This window comes from Agelaius tricolor, unplaced genomic scaffold (assembly GCF_023055355.1).
Source record: "Agelaius tricolor isolate 1412-34295 unplaced genomic scaffold, bAgeTri1.0.p SCAF_2, whole genome shotgun sequence".
NCBI lineage: Eukaryota > Metazoa > Chordata > Aves > Passeriformes > Icteridae > Agelaius > Agelaius tricolor.
The window spans coordinates 43,007,779-43,027,035 of NW_027269262.1; the positions used below are offsets into that span (position 1 = coordinate 43,007,779).

A 19,257-nucleotide genomic window follows, 5' to 3' on the forward strand; every position below is an offset into this window, starting at 1 on the left:
CAAGCAGTCAATTAGTCATTAGTTTTCTCAAAATGTAACAGGACAAGCACATCTTACTTCTTTTAAATCATAAGAACAAAGCACTGGTAATTTTATAGATTATCAGGGTGGACAGACTTTTCTTAAATTCTTCAGCTACCTCTTTTGGTAGCAGAACAAACCTGCATCAGAACATTTATATTTTTAATGTTGGTAAGTTGATATACACAAAACTGTAGTAGTCAAGGATGTGTGATGCCCTGAGAAGACAAGAACTTGTAATGACAATATTCATTCCCTCATAGTCCCAAGGCAGACTGCTGCTTTCCAACATCTTTAAGGAAACATGACGTTCCCTAAAATATTTGTATTTAAACTTTCCTAATCCAGGTATCAGTTATAATATGCTATCCCTTCTGCATCAGAAAATGGCAAGGTTTCTCAGTTTTGCTTTTTCTCTCAAAACTTGACATCCCTTTTTGAGTTTGAATCAGTTCTATCTCAAAATTCAAGGCAAAAGAGCATTTAATGAAAACTATTTAGGGAGATTTCATGAAGTTAGGAACACCCACCCAAAGTTTATTATTTGCTCATTATGAATGAGTTTCAAATGACTGATGTCTGCAGTTAATATGCACATCAGTACTGTAAATGTGCACATCACATTGCTCAAAAATAAAGAGGATGAACCTATAGGAACACTTTCTACTCAAGCTTTCCTCAAGCTCAACACACTGGTGTGTGCAGAAGAGTAAAGTCTTGAGTGTCTTGAAAAGTGATGTGATCTTAGAATCACATCTACATCTACCACATCTTGGCTAAGATTTATTGTGACACAAAGTTTAATAGATGAGAATCTCTCCATCTCTAAAGACTGGATAATTCCTTCAGTGAATCCCATCACTTGTATGACATTCAAACCAGGGTATCAGAAGGGCAGCATAGGCACCAGTTAGCAGGAGGGTCTGTTTGTTTAAGTAACTAAGTTTCTGGATGAGTAAAGGTGATCTCACCTATGTCTGATGCATTTGGCAACCCAAAAATAGGAGGAAAGCTCAAGAGATGAAAGGTGAACAACTGGCAAAAGAAGAATCAGATGCACCTTGAATCAACACCAGTCTTATCTAAGACAAAGTTGGTGAGACTTACTGGTTTACAAGAAAAATAGGGTGAGGCTGACCTAATAGGGTAACCCTGAGTGACACTGGATACTGCCACCACTCAAACCATTTACACTAAGTCAAGGGTAGTCACCAATCATCCTTCCTTCCCACAGGGCTTCAGGAACAGCAGTTGTGGAAAACATGAAGGGTACATGAACTGGTTTTAAAGCTCTCAATGTCTTCAGTATCTACCTTCAACCAGAGAAGATTCTCCATATAAGAGGTTCCAGTAAAATGGCCAAGTTGGAGAAACTGTGAGACAGGAAGGAAATAAATGAATTGCATGTCTGTTATCTGCCACCCAAGCATCAACATGGAAATGTATGCATTTCATCCCAAATGTGTTGTAAACTGGAGCAGGGCATGGTGGGAGTGGGAAAAAGCAGAAAATTAAAGCACAAGCTTTAATAAACTTTGACAAATATCTTCAGAGTTGCTGTTGCCATGTCTACAGTTAACCAGTTATCGCTCTTTAACTACAAAGCCTGAATGCAGCCTGTAGAATATATCTCCACTTAAGACTATTCACAGTGACCTTTGCAATTACTGTTCTGGTGGCAATGGGTTTATCTGTGACTTGAGATGCAAGAAAGTCTTTTTCATATAACGTCACAAAATAGCTTAAGAAATATTTAAAGGAGTTAACAGTGTTGTGAGTATAACTTGTGAGTATTACACAGTGAGATACCATCTAACATAAGGTCCTTGGCACTTGCCTTCACATCCCTGTATCTATGAAAACTGCACCTGCCTTTTTGGGGCAAAGTCACAGTGCTCCATCATCTGCATCTACTGTAACAGGGTGTGATGAGTGCCAATCCAGTGCACCTCACTCCATCAAAGTACTCTTAAAGACCACCTGGCTTTCCAAAAGGACCTATTTCCTACCATTAGCGGGGAGAACATCTTGCAGAAGTTTTAACTTACATCTGGGAGAAGAGGACTGAAAATATATGGGCTTGAAAAATAAACAACCATAAGCAAAATCTGACTTTTGCATATTCTCATTCATAGGCAAGATGCAGAAACTGATAAAGAACATCTACTAAACCACGTGAAGTTTGCAACTCTTTAATAAAGAGCCATCAGGAATCTGAGAATTTACTTCAGTCTGCAGTTACCATTATAAAAATGCTAGACTACCCTCTGTCTTTTACAGAAGTTTCATCAGAATATGGTATTTCATGAGCTGATCTTGAAATTAACCATCATGCAGCCCCCAAGTTTAAAAAAATTAAAATCCATGCTGCCTTCATAATGAAATTACCACAAGTTTTCTTTCCCAGTTTACTCCCAATTTGCAAAATTGCAAAGACAGCACTAACAGTTCTAATCATGCAGTGGGATAAGCCATGGCAGTTTAGCTATAGAATTCTGCTTCATTCAGGGCAAAGCAAATGGTGAGTAAAGAGCAAACAGAGGTGATACCATGGTACCTATAAAACTGGGGTAACTGGTGTAAGACATTTGGCTCAGCTAAGAGGCTGATACAGTTTTCTTTGAGAAAAAAGAACTGTATGCCTCTTTTTGCCACAGAGAAGCTTGCTTCACTGCATGGCAGGTCACACACACAAATCCCTTCCTGTGCAGCAGCACCATTCTTCACACCTGAACCAGCAGGTAACTGGGAACACAGGTGGAGACAGCTTTGAGTATCACAGCTTCATTTTGAGAACACAGTATCTGCTTAGACAGTCATTCAAATTCTAAATTTAAATTTACTAATTTACTCTGTATTTGTAAACACGTTATTGAACTTTCTTTGTAATTTCACTGGCTTTTTTAGAGCAACCAGCAATAGCTGGAAGTTACAATACCCTTTGACTCAGTTTCTTCTGAATTACTGACATGGTTTATCCAACACTGACCTCAGATTAGATAAGATCCCAAAGAATTCATTAGTTCTGGCATAGTACCACAGGTAGAAGACAAGCATTGAGGAACAGAACAGATGTGTGATCTAAAATAATAAGATAAAATTGCATCATATTTTGAATGGGATTTGGATCCCATTTTGTTCCAATAAAGGAATACAGGATTTCCAATCTAAACTGTTATCAAGCTCACCGATGACACGTTCAATAACTTCTACTGCATACAGAAATATTTGTGAAGTGTTACTTTTACAGTTGCACACATTTTCTAAGGAAAAAAGGTAAATCTAATAATTACACAGAAGCTTTGTAATAAAAATTTTACCACTACGTAAGCAGTTCTATGACCAGAGCAGGTAAACCTAAGCAGTGAGCACGATACAGCAACTTGACCATACAAGAAAATCCTGGTAACCTCCAATTCATTAACTAAGAATTTGCTGCATCTTGGGGTAAATCAGATTACTGACCGCAACAACGAGCTTCTGCCTAAATTTTTTCCCATGCACTCTTGTCATGCATTAGCAGCAAGGGGCAGGGACAAAGTTTTCCCTCATAGGAGTGTAGCTATCCCCTCTGCCTAGGCTCAGAGACCTTTTACTTGGTGCAGTAAAGGACTCATTCTTTGCTTGGCCTCTGGCTGCCAAAGCTGGTCAGATGGAGACTTTTCAGTCATGGAAATCTGCAGCAGCAATGCAGTCTGATAATCTTTGCAACATGGGGCAGTTTTCCCAAGCTGGAATGCTGCTGCCAAGACACCCTCCAGTACACTGCCTCTCATGCTTATCTGAAGTGAGACAGGAGGATACCAACAGTTGCTACCAGTCAGCAATTTCCACTGGACTAGAAGTGAAGATTGCACACAGGAAAGCCAGGAACTGTTTACTTTTAAGACTTGAAGACATTCCCATGCTGTCAAGACAGGGAACCTGTCTGACAAGTATCTGAGAGGCCCAGTCCATTATGGTGGCATGGGGACATAAAAACAGTACCAGAAAGTTCAGTTTCTTCACAGCTGGGCTTTCACATCTTGGATGTGTAACCATCAGAGAAGGTCATGCAGCTGCAGCATTATTGCTATGTTTCTCCACTCTCAAGATGTAATTTATTTAATTTGAGAAGCAGTTTTCAGAAATTAGAGTAAATATCAACATAATAATTCGGACACCAAAGGTAGCAGCTTATTTTAATAGCTCTCTAAAACAGTTTTAGAAGTAGGCCAGGCTGTAGACATCTAAACTAATAGTTGAAAATTAGATCATACGTAAATTTGAACACGATCCACCTCTACTTCGATTTTCCATCTGAACAAGAGGAAATATATCATCAATGGTCCACTCCTTGGAAAAATCCACACTAGACACTAAAGACTTCTGTATACAGTACAAGAATTATTCCACATAAAAAAAGAAAAAAATCACATACAGTCAACATATCACACATTTACTATTATTTATTCTATGCTGTAAGGAATGAGTATAAAATGAGGAACACAGAAAGGAAGCAGCTATTTAATCCAAGACAACAAAACACATGTTGAAATAAGGCACATGTACCAAAGTTTGGGCAGATATCCTTCATGATGGAATGCCCAACTTTTGCATGTATATTTGACAGTCTGACTTCAGTCAAACCCAACAGATCCTTATAGTTGAGTCTTCCTAATGATATTCATTATATGACACTATCCAGCTGATTCTATTATGTTTTAACCTCTCAGGTTAAAGTTTTCCATCATGAATACCAATGGATACTTATGACCTGAAGGGAAAATTAGGAAAACAAACAAAGTGTTTCTGTCAATATTTTAATATATCTGTTGTTCTGAAATCTACCCTCATTTTTTCAGCATCCTGCTGTTGAGCCATAAGTTACATGCTGCATTCTATAGGCTTCATGAAAGATATTGCAGTTTTAGGGCTAAGAATAAGAGTACCCTTAGAAATTCAACTCAAAATAAAAGAATGAATTAATTTATTGACATCACTTAAATACATATTCAAGGACTGAGCCAAGTACAAAGTGTCAAAAATACCACTAAAACAAAAATTAAGAATATTCTCCTTGAAGGAATTGATACATTCAGACTGTGAAACAAAACACTTTTGTAAGTCTTCATCAGTGCTGAGCATTTGACACCAAGTGAAGTTGGTAGAAGACAGAACAACTCAGTACTCCTGATGCACTTTTGATGACATGTGCCAAAACCAAACTGGGAAATCAGGCCCTCAAGAAAATTTTCTGCCATGCTTCTGGATCTCTGCTTCCTCCTCCAAATTAAGCAGTAAATTCTAGACTGATGACACCACAAAATTAAGTTCACATTTGGGATTCCTGCAGTCACAGCAAAACTTACTATGCTTTAGCGTAAAAGCATGTGTTTTACGTACTTTCACATTACACTGACTTAGGATTTCAGATCTTTATATACTACAGCAAAATCAGAAACACAACTGCTCCTATACTTGCAAGTAAATTTTCCTCCTCCACAGTTTATGCTCACAATCTATTTTGGAAATTCTTTTAAAAGAAAATGCATGTTTTCTCCACAGGAAGGGTCCCTGTGTGGAGGGTTAATTAAAATGCTTGAAGACCAGGCTCCAGTCAGAGTCATATTTATCAGAACACCCACAGAGGACGGGCTACCCTTTGAAATGTTAAATACATTGTCAGTCAGGGATGGGGGTCAAGAAAGGTTTTCAAGCCATCTGATGCTCTGAAAAAAATGTGTACACCTCAGAATCATCCCATACTGTCTATGATGGCCAGGTATTTTATGAACTGAGATAATTGTTAGTGCATGTTTAGGATGAGTTAAAAAACGAGACTACCCCGATGTGCTCAGAGAGACTTAATTCATCAGTCAAATACCTATCAATAAAGAAGAGGATAATGAGGGTAAGAATGCTTCCTTTATTTTAGCAAAAGGTTAGAGTAAGAATTGATTTCCTACATGCATCACATATCAGAATTCTGGCAATAAGCAGGTTTTGTAACAGATGTTACCCTTCCTAACTATTATAAAAAATGCCACCAAAAACCTGACCTAAAATGAAAGTATTAGTTTACTAAATGCTTGAATTTAAGAGCTTTACATTTTGACTTAGCCTCCTTTATGGTAAAGATTGTTTTAAAATCTGAGTAAGAAACTTTTCAACCATAAACAAAGAAGGCAAAAAGTAACAAGAGTCAGCTGATTTGAAAGACAGCGTTCATAAAAGGTCCAAGCAATTGCCTGCAAGATCTAACATAGTACAGAAGACACTTCTGGACCACAGCCAGTAACAAATAAAAGAAGAAAACAAAAAACACAGCATCATGAGATTATCTTTTTTCTCCTGTGTGGGTCTGTAGTAGCAGTAAGTATTTAACTGGCCTAGTACTTCATCTTGATAAAGCATTTTCAGGTTGTTGAAAATATAAATTTAAATAAGCATCTGGTTTCTTTGTTAAGAAAAGGACACAGAACAGTTTCAAATGCCCTAAAACCAGACTACATAACAGAGATGAAAAGGTCCGAGCAAAGTACTGCTGTTTCTAAAGTATCTCAAGTTAACAAAATTATTTGTTTTACAAGAAATCATAATAGCAGCATCCTCTTCTGCACCATGCTAGACCAAGATGTGGTTCATCAGCTTCACTGTTTAACAAAAACATTCATACTCACTCAGAAATGTCAAGTTAGCTTCTTTACCTTAAAACAGTAACAGCAAATTGCCCTGTGTGTCAACACAATTAATTCTTTAAACAGAGATTCTTGCCCTCGGTCTTCACAACGTGATCTAAACAGTTGTTTTATCAATATTTACAGGATAACTCTCTACAAGAAGGATCTGAGCATGCCCTGCAAATTACAGCAGATAATGGTGTAAGGAATGTCAATCACATTTGCTGCTACTCTATGAGATAACCTGAAGGCATCAGAAAATCAAGGTTTTTCCAGAGACAAGATCTCATTATTTAGATTACACACAGTTTGAGAAAAATCCCATTCCATCAAGCACAGGACTTGTATCTACTAACTAATGCCAATGAATCAGTAATAAGTTATTTGCCTAATTAATAATAACTATCTGAGGGATATTGATAGCAAACACAGTTGATTAGGTTGAAGGCTTATGTCAATATAATTTGATATTATAAATAAGCAGCACACATATGTCTGATGTTGCTCTGCAAACAATTGATACAACACATTTTAAGTTGAATCAGGAATCAGATAATACATGGATTTCAAGAATGTAGTGTGAACCATCAACTAGCTACAGTAAACTTTTATCCACTAATTAAAGACATCACTGTGAATAAGGCCAGCTTATCAAAAGAGTCAAGTGTGGACAAGCAGGAGAACAGCAACTATGATAAAACTGGTACAATCAAGTAATATTCTTCCATGAGCCACTGCAAGGTCATATCTCTAGAAGCAGAGTACAAAGATTTTTATAGGCCAGTTTCAGAAACCCTTGGATATATACTAATTATGAATTGTCAGATAAACAAATTCAAAAAATAAAACCAATGCTTCCTGCAGAATAGAAATACCAACACCATTAAGGCAGGCACGGCCCACTTCAGACACATTGGAAAAAACAGTCAGACAAGAGCTATAGGTGATAAGCACATTTAGCTTTTAAAGAATATATTCCAGACTGCTTTCTTTCAAGGAATGGAGCAACTATGTGAGGTACAGATAGAAAACAAGATGGAGAAAGCAAGCATAGTATGAATTCCAGCTCTCAGTAGAAGCTGAAGTGGCTGGGTGGAGCAGTGTATCTCTGAACTAGGGTTCAAAACAGTAACACTGCTTGAACACTTTGTATGAAGTAATAGTGTAATATTCATGTTAAAATTCAAGCAACTATGAGTTTAGAGCACAGAGACTATGAGGAAATGAAATGATGTCTTGGTTACATATATAGTCAAATGAAAAAAATCTTACTAGTCACTTCTGGACTTTAGTCTAATTATTCATAAACTCCTGAAGTCTGATCCATTGTCTGATTGCTTACCTCAAGCTGATTAAGCAGCTACCAATACCAAAGTCTTTATCAGCCTAAATTCAGAGAGAGAACTGTGTTAGGGAATAAAGGACTGAACTCAAAACAAGCTATTTATTTATGTGGGACTCCGTAATATCTTTGAACTATTTTTGTCTGACACAAGATTAAGAAACATTAATTCAACATTTCTTTGCACTTTATGTGAACAGCCAATTAATTCAAGTTTCTAATTACTCTTTCATCAGGTTATCTAATTATCTTTTATCAGAGTATCAAGATACAGAATACATATTAAAAAAACCCCACCAACAATCTCAAAACAGCAGAAGTTCTTACTTTTAAGAGTAAGGGTAGGAACAGAAAAACAAAAAGAAAACTTTTCCTCCCATACTTGGCCAGCCATCTTTATCTTAAGGGAAATACCATCACTAAGAAAAGGTTACATTTCAGTGGCAGTCAGCACAGTAGGATGTACTGATCTTATGCTGTTTCAGCTTGAGAAGGTTATGTATTTGTTTTGTCCTGCACACAATCTACATGTACTAGAACAGGAGGTGCTGCAGAACCCTGGCAGACTGTGACACTGCTCACACAACCAATGCACAGAAACCCAGAGAAACTGTGGTATTAAGATGAATGGCCTCCCCCTAGAGCAGAACAAGGTATAAACATGTACCTGCTCTTCAGCATTGTACAGGGAATCAGACCAAGTGTGGAACAACTGCTCATTCTCTTTCAGAGCATCAGAGCTCCTATCTGTTTTTCCTGAAACAGCTGGACCAGGAGAAAAAGCAGTGGTACTTGGCATGAAGCAGCGTGAAAAAATAGTCCCAATTTCCCTGCCCACCCTCCAAATACCTCTCCAGCATGTCTGAAAGGCTGTTTGACCTTTTACTGCACTGCTTTAACTTTTCCTGACATATTAGAAAGCATTAATTCAGTCTCTGGCAGATAGATCACATATCTGTGAATCTGCTTTAATTAGACAAGGACTACTGCCAAATGGCAGTTGATAGGGAGTCGAGTGCTCTTCAGGTGATCCTTTCTGCATTAAATTATGAGCAACTTCAAGTATCAAAAAACTACTCTCTCCACTTCAGCTTTTCTGTGAAACGGGTTTTTTTTCCTACCTCTGGTAGTTCAAAGACATAGCTGACATACACCTGAAGCCAGGATTGCCTGACAGAGGAGAGTTCTGCATATCACAAGCCAGACACAACTGCAGTTTTTTTGTTCTTTTCCCCCATCTCTGCTGACCAAACATTTTCACCTCTGTACACAGAGTTAAGAAGTAGAAGGCCCTCAGAGTGAATATGTAGCCCTCTAAAATATAATTGTAGTTTCCCCATTTAAAAAAAAAAACAAATCTAAAATGAACAAGACACCAACAGTACTGTTTCAATCGTAACCAAGTTGGAAAGACACTACTGAACAAACAAGCTCATGAACTCAGATGTCACACTGAACAGAATAAGAAAACCTGAGGGAGCAGCAATGGAATTTGGAACAACAGATTTATGAACTCAGAGCGCACGAGGAACTTCAAGGAAGAGGGACTGATATGATTCCTGATCTAGAAGCAAGATGTCAGGAAGCACAATATCAAACTCAACTCTAGTGTTTATCAGTCTTCCATTAAAAAAATAAATAATTTACAACACTGAAGAATCAAAGAGTAAAGATATTCCCAAAATTAAGAAGAAAAATGTATTTCCAAAAGGAATGATGCATGACAGTTACTTAAATACAGCAGGTTATCCAGTCTTTCTCGAAGTGTCAGAAGCTTATGTTCCCCTCTCAGTGCTATTTCACCTGCAGGGACAGTCCAGATTAATATGAATTTGAAGTACAGCTCTGTTAAACAAAACAAAGCTATCAGAATTTACAAGACACATGGGTGGTTTCTGGGTTGGTTGGGTATTTTTGTTCCACTCACCCCATCCCGAGCGTGAGAAAATACTCTAAAGAATTTGAGATTTCTGTTCATCTTTCAAAATGTTAAATCCAAGGAAGATCAACTACTCAAACTAAACCAGAATTATTGTCCTGTAGTGCCCATCTGTATTCATTCATGGAAATATTTTCAAGGGATAAAAGCAAAAACAGTGAACAGCTACTCTTCTGTCTTCAGCCATGCTCACAAGTTAGCAGACCCAATGAATAAAAGGATCTGAAAGTCCTCTTAAGTTATAGCCTGTCCTTCATGCCATTTTCCTGGTTGTTTATACGTGACCAGGTTGCACAGCACCACACGTAACAGTACCAGACTGACAATGTACGATGAGGCTCTTAAGCACAGCTGAAGCAGAAGAATGTCTCCCACACGTCAAGGAATTTTAATATTTATTTATTTATTCAGTTATTATTTAAATTATTATTTCAGTTATTATTTATTATTATTTAAAATTTATGTATTTATTCAGGTTTTAGTATTAGGTGATGAAATGACTAAATTAAATTAAAGCAGACACATTATGAGATGTAAATACCTTCCACAGCACCTTGCCACTTAGACAGTCCTTTTGCCTATCTAAAAATTAGGTTAAAAAAAAAAAGGCACACAAACCAAACCCTACCAAAACCTTAGAAAAATAATAAAACCCCAAAACCTCCCCCAAACTCTTTAATCATATCTTTTCAGATTATGAAGTGCTTAATTCTGTATGTCCTTTATACAAATTATTATATTCTTCTGCATTTTAGGTTCATAGTTAAAAAAGGAACATAAAAAATTATATACATCTTTGCAATGGCTGACACGTTAGAAGTGCTTAATATCATGTTCCTATCTCTGCTAGACAGTGAATTAGACAAACACAGGAAGCTCAGAACAGGCAGAAGATAACACCATAAGTCTGTTTTGTAATTCAGATGTCCAGTGAGTCAAAGGATGAAAAAAAGCAATCTTGTTACAGAAACCATTACATTTGCCCTATGCCTATGAAGACTGAAGGCTATGAGATATGCCAGGACATAATCCAACCACATATACTTGATGGTTGGTTTATCTCACCTGGACTCCAGAGCAATCACCTCAGTTTTACAAGAACTTGAGTGGCCACATGCACACACAGACAAATGAGTGCACCTCTATCTGAAAAAATATCATTTGGAATAGAAAATGATTCTACAATCAACACAAAAAATCAATTCAAACATGAACCTGAAAGAGTTCTTTCACTTAAGGAAAAAAACCAACTTGCTTTTGCTCTAGTTTTGTCCTCCACATGTGAAAATCAAGATGATTCTGGAGAAGGCACTGCCTAACACCGTGAAGTGCATTCTGCATTTACTCCAAGATACCGAATTAACTCCCCGTAGTTCACTGAGTTGCAGCATAGCAGAGTTGGCAATGTCTCAACAACACTCACAACAGTTTTCAATAAAAGATTAAGTTGCTTAATATAAATTACACTTGCACACAATACTAAGGACCTATGTTCACACTTTTGGCAGGTTAACATAGCCTTCATTCTTCATGATGGAAAAATACAGCTTTTCCTTATCCATTTTAATCTACAGATACAAATTAAACACAGATTATTTTACATGTATCAAAAAGTATAGACTTTCAAATTATGAAAAGAGGCTGGGGGTAAGGAAAGTATACCCACAGAGAATGAGGACTCAATTTATTGTTGCATTTTTATTACAGATGTTTTTCAGCCTGCTACTTCTCTCCATTGCATGCACTAACCCAAATCACAGAAGGAATAGTCTCATTTTCTGAAGATCAACTAGATAATATGCTTGAATTGACTGCTGAGAAGAACTTTCTTTTTGTCCTTTAAAGGAATGAAGCCATCTTAAAAGAAACTGGTAAAAGTGTATTGTGCATCATAGAAAAAATGCAAAACTTTTCCATTTTTTAAAATTTTTATTTTAAATACTTGGGGAAAAAAAAAAAAAACACCTTCTATTTTTAAACAGCTTTAAGCCGCAAAATTCATGTTGTTCCCACAGGATGTAAATTCTCTAAAATAAAGATAACAGCATAGAATTTATAATTCTACCTGGACCTGACTTACTACAGTAATGGTATTTTCAAAAGGACAAATTTATTACTCTTGAAACCTAACACTACCTTAAACATAAGTGGAATTTATAAATATTCAAACTTAAGTTTAAAACCAAAGAAACAAAATACCAGATTCTGAGGATGCAATTCCAGTTTCACCTTATCAGCAAAGAGACCTTATCAGCTAAGATGTTCCACTACAGGTGATTGATGTTATGTCTTATGTTACAGACATTAATTGGCAGCTTTTTTCTCTGATTTTTTCATCTTCTGCACAAGAACACAGAAAAAGAAAATAATAAATCCTTTCTTAAGGAGTTTTTACCTATTCTGGTCAACACAACAGCACACATTTCTTTCCTCATAGAGCTTATTCCACAAGGCTTTAAGTTATTAAACTATTATTTAATATTCATGTGCAGAGAAATCGCAAGACACAGGAGTTTCAAACATGCATTCAAACACTGCTGCAGGGATAATACGAAATATACTAGTCAGTGTACTTAACATGCTCATCCACTCTTGGAAAAAGCATAAATATGATGTGCACAAGCCAGATACAAGGCTGCATTTCCTCCAGATCCTGCATAAGAGTCATAAGATTCTATCCCTTTTACGTGAGAATAAGCAATACCTCTGTTATCTTATTTACACCATTTTGTTTCTCTACTGCTATTCAAGCATTCACAGAAAAGAATCATTTCCACATCACTCAGCAAAGGCAAAATGTTTCTAGAACATTTCTAGAACATAACTACCAAAAAAGTTACACTTGGTAAGCAGAAGGCAGGCCAGGTTTCTGCCACAGCTTGGACAGACTGCTGTTTATAAAAAGCAAAAACCAAAGAACAAACAAACAAACAAAAAAGACTTTTAAAAAAATTTAATTACACTTTACAAGCTCAAATGGTACCTGACTTGAAAAAGTTAAGGGAAGCCATGACTGTAGGAAAAACCCCTACCATTATGTGTTTCCCCAAATTTGTAGTCACACTGTGTCAAAATCGAAAGAAAAAGCAATTGGGTGTGTGGGTTGGGCAGCGGAAAGGGATGAACATAGTAGCAATATACTTCTTCTAAACTGTTTGGGGGGAGAAGGGAAAACTAAGATTAAAATCTAGGAGTTTTACCTACTCCTCGAATTTTCAGCAGTCAAAAGTTGCAGTGGTAATGGGACCTTAACATGATATAACATACCTGCAAAGTTTGCTTAGCTAAGACACTGCATTCCAAGAAGATTCATGGAATACACACTGATACACAAAACTTGCCTAATGACCAAAAGTTCTAGTTAAGAGCTGCAGAATCCACCCTTCCACAGCACTTAAAGCCTCTCAGTATTACTACACTTAACAGTGGGAAAAATGATTTAGTTGTTTTTTCTTAAATATCAAGTGATTCAAGATAAGCAAAATCAATCAAAGAATGGAAATAAGTTAAAACACATAAATATGGGCTAAATCTAATTAGCTTTTATTTTACAGAGAAAGAAAAGCTAAGGATTGTAAGTCAGGGATTGTTTTCAGTACACTTAAAACTCCCCTGAAGTCAAGCACTGATCCCAAATGTCCTGATGACTCCTGCCTACTGGTTTCCTCCTGTGCAAGGAGTGAATATCCCACTTCCTGTGAAGTTACAACAGAAGCAGAAGAGCTTTTGCAAAGACATTGCAAATTACGCAAAGTATTAGGGATTATAAAACGCTTTTGCATTATTACATTGATCAGTATTCGCAGCCCAGGATTTCAAAGTCCTGAAGATCTCTTTTCCTACCAATTATCTGTGCATTATCTCCATATTAGAAACAGCTGGCTGTAAGGATCCTAAATATGCCAAGCTTCCTTACAGACCAGGGAAGGAGTCCTCTCTGGTGGTAACAGAAAAACACCTCAAGCATTCAATCTTATGCAGATAGGAGGAAAGTATCACCGCATCAAGCTCAACTATATTCAGGTATTTATCAAAAAGCAGGAGTTGACACCACACAAAAATTAAAATTATTTTCAAAATAAAATTCATTAGGTTTAAGATTTAAAATTGGCTTGAGGATGTATGATGATGTATGATGTATGTTCTGATGCAGAACCATATACGAGACTGCAATTTCAGTCTAAAAACCGCTGTCAGACCAGAAACTCTCTTTGCACAAAAAGTTCATTTCTGACAACAGTCATTTGGTGCATAGTTAAGAAAAGAAAAAAACCCATTACTCTTGTTACACACTTCTGAGCTTTCTGGGCTCTCCTGTGTAGGAGTTTCCCAAGCTTGACAAGGCATCTTTGTGTTAGATTTCCATCAATTCAGAGGAACTATGTTTTTTGGTACATTTTCTATACTTTTGTACATGAACATCACCCAACATATCTAAATTTCTCTATCAAGTCAGTACTTAAATATCACATAAGTAGTTCCAGTACCTTTTAAGTGAAGAAATTAATATTTCTTTTCCCCCTCCCTTCATCCCTATATCATTACTTTCAGTTTCTGCTGAACAGAAAAGCTTTTACTCAGACCACTTTCAGTTTCAATTTAGCAGGGAAGTGTAAAAGAATGTGTTCTGCTTGAGAAAGTCATCCAAAGTTAAGATAGCAACCAGGAGTGAGGGTAAATGGGAAAAATAGGAGTCAGAGGTTAGAAGACAACAGCTATCTGGGAAAAAAAATCAAGTTTATACAGCTTATTTCAACATTACATGAGCCTTAATTATACCACAATCACTAACAATCTGTTTAGAGCCAATTCCCCTTCACCTCACTTACTCACAAAATAGTTTAAAATATGAGACTGCAAATGAGAATGCAAATTGCTTCTATAAAGTGATTTGTAATGTTTCTACAGTTTCTAGGAAATCAGCAGCTAAAACAGTCTTGCAGAAGAGATGGCTGCAATTCTGCGAAAAAAAAGACCAAACAGAAAACAAGACAGAAACCAAAGCTACAAAACTCTGACCAAGCTCTGCAAATATGCTCAATAAATACGTATGCTTAGAAAAAACACCACCTCATCTCAGGGTTAGTAAAAGCACCCGAAGAATTCTGCACAGATGAACACTTCACTTACAAAATGAAAAGGAAATAAACCCCTCTACAAATAATACATAACCCAATAATCAATTCAATAATCAATCAATTTACTGTATTTTTTAAAGTGGATGTTAAGCAAGAAACAGCCAGCTGTGATGGAAAGCCAGTTTCTATTTTATGTCAGCTCTTCTTTCAGAAGAAGACAAACAAATAGACCCAAACCATGTCTGCTGTTACTCCAGTACACCAGTAAAGCCTCAGCATCTCAGCTACAGCCACCTGATACTTACACACCTATTTATGGGGGAAGCACAGACTGAGAGCTGATCCTGAGCACTTACTGCACACCCTCCCTTTCACAATCACTGGTTATGACAAAACACATTAAGTGCTCCCGAATGTAGGTTAGGGGAGAGTGTCAAAACATCACATGCACCATGAGACATTAGTTGGGGTAAGCTGTAACAGGCAAGAACAGGCTCTTTGAGAGGTATTTACCAACATACATATGAAAAGCCTTTGAGACTTCATAATATCTTGGTAACTGATATGCACAGCTCATCACAAAGCTGATTGTTTTCATTTGACATAATAAAAGAGTAAGTGTGCTTTTAAGGAAAGGTCGTTTTCAAGCATTTATAAGCTTCTCTTCTAATATACTACTTACTTAGATTCTAAGGATTCTTAGTATTCTTACATTAGTGCATTTATTTGCATACCCTTTTGATATCTAATAGTAGCTCCTTAAAATATACACTGTATTTTTCTATCAAATGTCAATAATATCCTCTAAACTTGCCCCAGTAAATATATGACATATACAAGAACAAGCCAAAATAAGGCTATTATTTACAAACTTGTGTTTAAAAAAAGAAACACGAAGCCCACACCAACGCTGTTGCTCAACTTTGTTTGTTCTGTGATGGTGCTCTGCTGTCACTGCATTCACCATTTCGCCTCTGCTGTGCATTTCCTCCATGTTGATGTACAAAAATATTCCTCCTCTCTCTAGCAAAGGTACACTTTTCAGGTTCACTCTGCCAGGAAGACCTTAGGGGGAGGGATCCAGTTATTTACAACTTGAAATGCTATAAAATATCAGGCTGGTAATATTCTTTATTCTAAAAGACCTTTGTGTATATTTAAAGTCTTTTCCTCTGTGCAAGACTGAAACCTACTACCTTGTGCAATGCAATTTTGCCTTACTCCTTCTCTGACAAATAAACCCTTCCCAATTCTAAATAATTTCCTCTTATCTAAAGCAGCATTTTCACTACTTTCAAAAACAATACAAAGCATCTGCAGCTCTCCCTACATCCAAATGAAACATTTAAGTCAGGCCCTGATCTGCAAGGCCTGAGACAATAATCCAACATTTCCTCCCAGCAATACAGAGATCAAGAAAATATTTTTTGATTTTGACAAGGATTAAAAAAAAAAAAAAAAATCAACACAGGGAGTCTTAGGAGTGTTGAATTTCTTTTAGGGAGCCAAAGGTCAGAGATGATTTATTTTTCAAATGTCATTGTTTCTGAACAGGTGTTTACTGCTCTGGTTTACTATGACAACCACCTATGTTATACACTACACACAGTATCTACTTGTTAGAATTCTTTTGTTCAATGACAATGCTCTCCAGAGGAAGGCCAAAAGACGGGGTCTCTGCCTTCTTGCAGCCATACTAGCCAGAATACATGTACAGATGCTTCAGGAAGAAAAAAAAAAAAAATTAATATACCATTAAAAAAGGTGTATCAAAGAGTTAATTACTGCAACAGTTCAAGAATCAGAAGAGACATTTTACCACCACCACTACTACTACTACTAATAATAATAATAATTCCATGGAGTATGAATTACATCTTCTTCCTCCTTTCTTTCTACCAGCTGCACTGTTATCCTACAAGCTGGTACTTTATGGGTAATAATAAAGCCCATTCTTTGTTTTTTGGAAATTGAACACTACAGTTCTGGTATATCTTTTGTCCACTGCTGTATTTCATATTTTCTCCTCCCCTTACCCACCAACAGGAATGAAGGAATCCAGTAAAACAGAAACAGAGTTTTATAAAGAAGGATGTAAAGACTACCCCAAATCTGGAATGCACTTAGATAAGCACCAAAACTCTGTGCCACGCAACTTTACGAGAACAGGCAAAGAAGCTAATGCAAAAGCAAATCAGTATTTTCATGCTAACAGAAAACAGATATTTATGACTACAGCTAAGAGGCCAAATAAGCCCTCTGCTCAGACCATAAAAAAAAAGCCCTGCAGTATGACTGTTCTGTTTCCTGCAGGAAATGAGATGCTTGTATTAGATACCCCTGTGGTTTTCATACTGTAAATGTATCAGCTGGTACAAATCCTCCGGAGAGGACTATTAACTAATGCTTAGAAAGAGCAGTGGCAACAGCAGACCGCACGTAGCACCTCAGAGAATAGGGGACAAAAGCTGGCAAATCGTCCCTAAAAAATCTGAGAGCCTGCAGCTGAAGAACACATCTTGTAGTAGAGGCGATGTCTGAGGAATGTACACCGTCTTATTTCCCCTTACTCCGCTCACTGCTTCTTTAAATAAGGAGCCTATTGCTCATCACCACTCCTCTCATTTAGGAGCCTCAAGCCGCTGCTCATTAAACCATCCCTGCTTACACGCGGCACAGGAGGACTATCCACAGGCTACACACACCTCATGCACGCATTGCCATTTTTCCTCCTTTTCTACCGTGCTTTAAAAAAATTGTTATTATTTTCATTTTTTTCCATTAACGTTTCCGAGTCGCGAGGGCGCCGAGCGAAGTTCCTGCCGCGGGCAATGGGGCAGCCCCGGCCCGGGCACGGCTCCTCCAGCCGGGAAGACCCCGCTGCTCCCCCATCCGCATCGCTCCCGCCCGCCCGCCTGGGTGGAGCCGCTCGCCCTCGCCCGACGAGCGCCGATCTCCATTGCAAAACCACTGCCAAGGCCAGAAGCTGGGAGGAGAGACCGCGGGGAGGAGGAAGGGAAAAGAAGGTGTAAACCTGTCTGGGGGAGAGCCCGGGCACGGACACGGCCGGGGGGCGGGAGGGCAGGGCAGGGCCGGGGGGGGGGGGGGGCACGGGGAGACAAAGGAGGGATGGAGGGTGCCCAAGGAAAACAGGGGAAGCCGGGGAGGGGGCGCTGCCGGGGAGTCCCGCGGGGCACCTGCCCGCCCCGGCACACCCCCGCACAGACAGACAGACACACACACATACGTACCGAGCAGCAGCAGGCGGTGCGTCTGCTTGTACTCCCGCTTCTGCTCCTTGAGCGCCCGGTCGATGCTCTTACTGACTTTCCTCGCCTCCTTCTCCGCCTCCCGCTCCTCCAGGCGCAGCTTCTCCCAGGTCCGCTGGAGCGCCGGCGGCTGGTGCAGCGCCTGCTGCCGCGCCGCCTTCCCCCCGCCGCCAAGGCCGGGGCCGCCGGCCTTGGGCAGCGCCAGCTGCCGCTCGGGGGCCGCCCCATTGCCGCCGCCGCCGTTCTGCAGCAGCAGCAGCGGCGGCCCGTCCGTCTCCCCGCCGGGCTTACCGCCGGGCCGGAGCGGGACGCCGAGAGGCTGCGGCTGCGGGGCGGCGTGAGGCTCCGCCGGCGCTTCGGGCTCCGAGGCGGCGCCGGCGCTGGAGATGGAGCCGCCGCCGCCGGCGTCGCCGAAGAGCCGCGGGCGCAGGCTGTAGCAGAGCCCCATGGCTCGGTGCCCCCGCCGGGGACGGGCTGTGGCGCGGCGGCGCTGGCCTCAGCGCTTCCCGCCGGCCGGGCAGGCGGCGGCGGCGGGCGGGGAAGGGGCGCCGCGGAGCCCCTCACGGCCCCGCTGGGCCATCTTGCATCTTCCTCCCGGGCTGTGGCGGCGGCTCCTCGGCGCCGATCACCTGACACCGACCGAGCTGCCACCGCCGGGTCCACGTTACCGTAAATACCCCAGCGCCAGCCCACCGCGCAGCGCCGCCGGGGGAAGGGCGGGGGCGCCGCGCCGGCACACAGGCGCACACGGAGCGCAGCCCCCCGCCCCCCGCCCGGCCCGCCCGACGGGGCCGGGGTCTCCAGAACTCCCGCTCCGCGCCCTGCCCGGAGACCCTCGCCCCCCAAGCCCCCCGCCCTCCTTGCTTCCTCCCGTACTCCTTGTTTCCTCCCTGCCTGGAAGGGCCGCCGTGCCGCCCGTGCAAGCCCCGAGAGCTGCACGCAGCCC

The 19,257-nt window shown here is 39.8% G+C and overlaps 1 protein-coding gene across 1 annotated transcript in view; it reads right to left on the bottom strand.

The window, feature by feature from the left end:
- The window catches only part of GNAL (G protein subunit alpha L), a 181,013-nt gene extending 162,108 nt beyond the window's left edge, over positions 1–18,905 (bottom strand). The window contains exon 1 of the mRNA XM_071456894.1: positions 18,294–18,905. Coding sequence (XP_071312995.1) covers positions 18,294–18,759 — 466 coding nt within the window. The 5' untranslated portion in view covers positions 18,760–18,905. The remainder of the gene's footprint in view (positions 1–18,293) is intronic.
- Between the last annotated feature and the right edge of the window lie 352 nt (positions 18,906–19,257).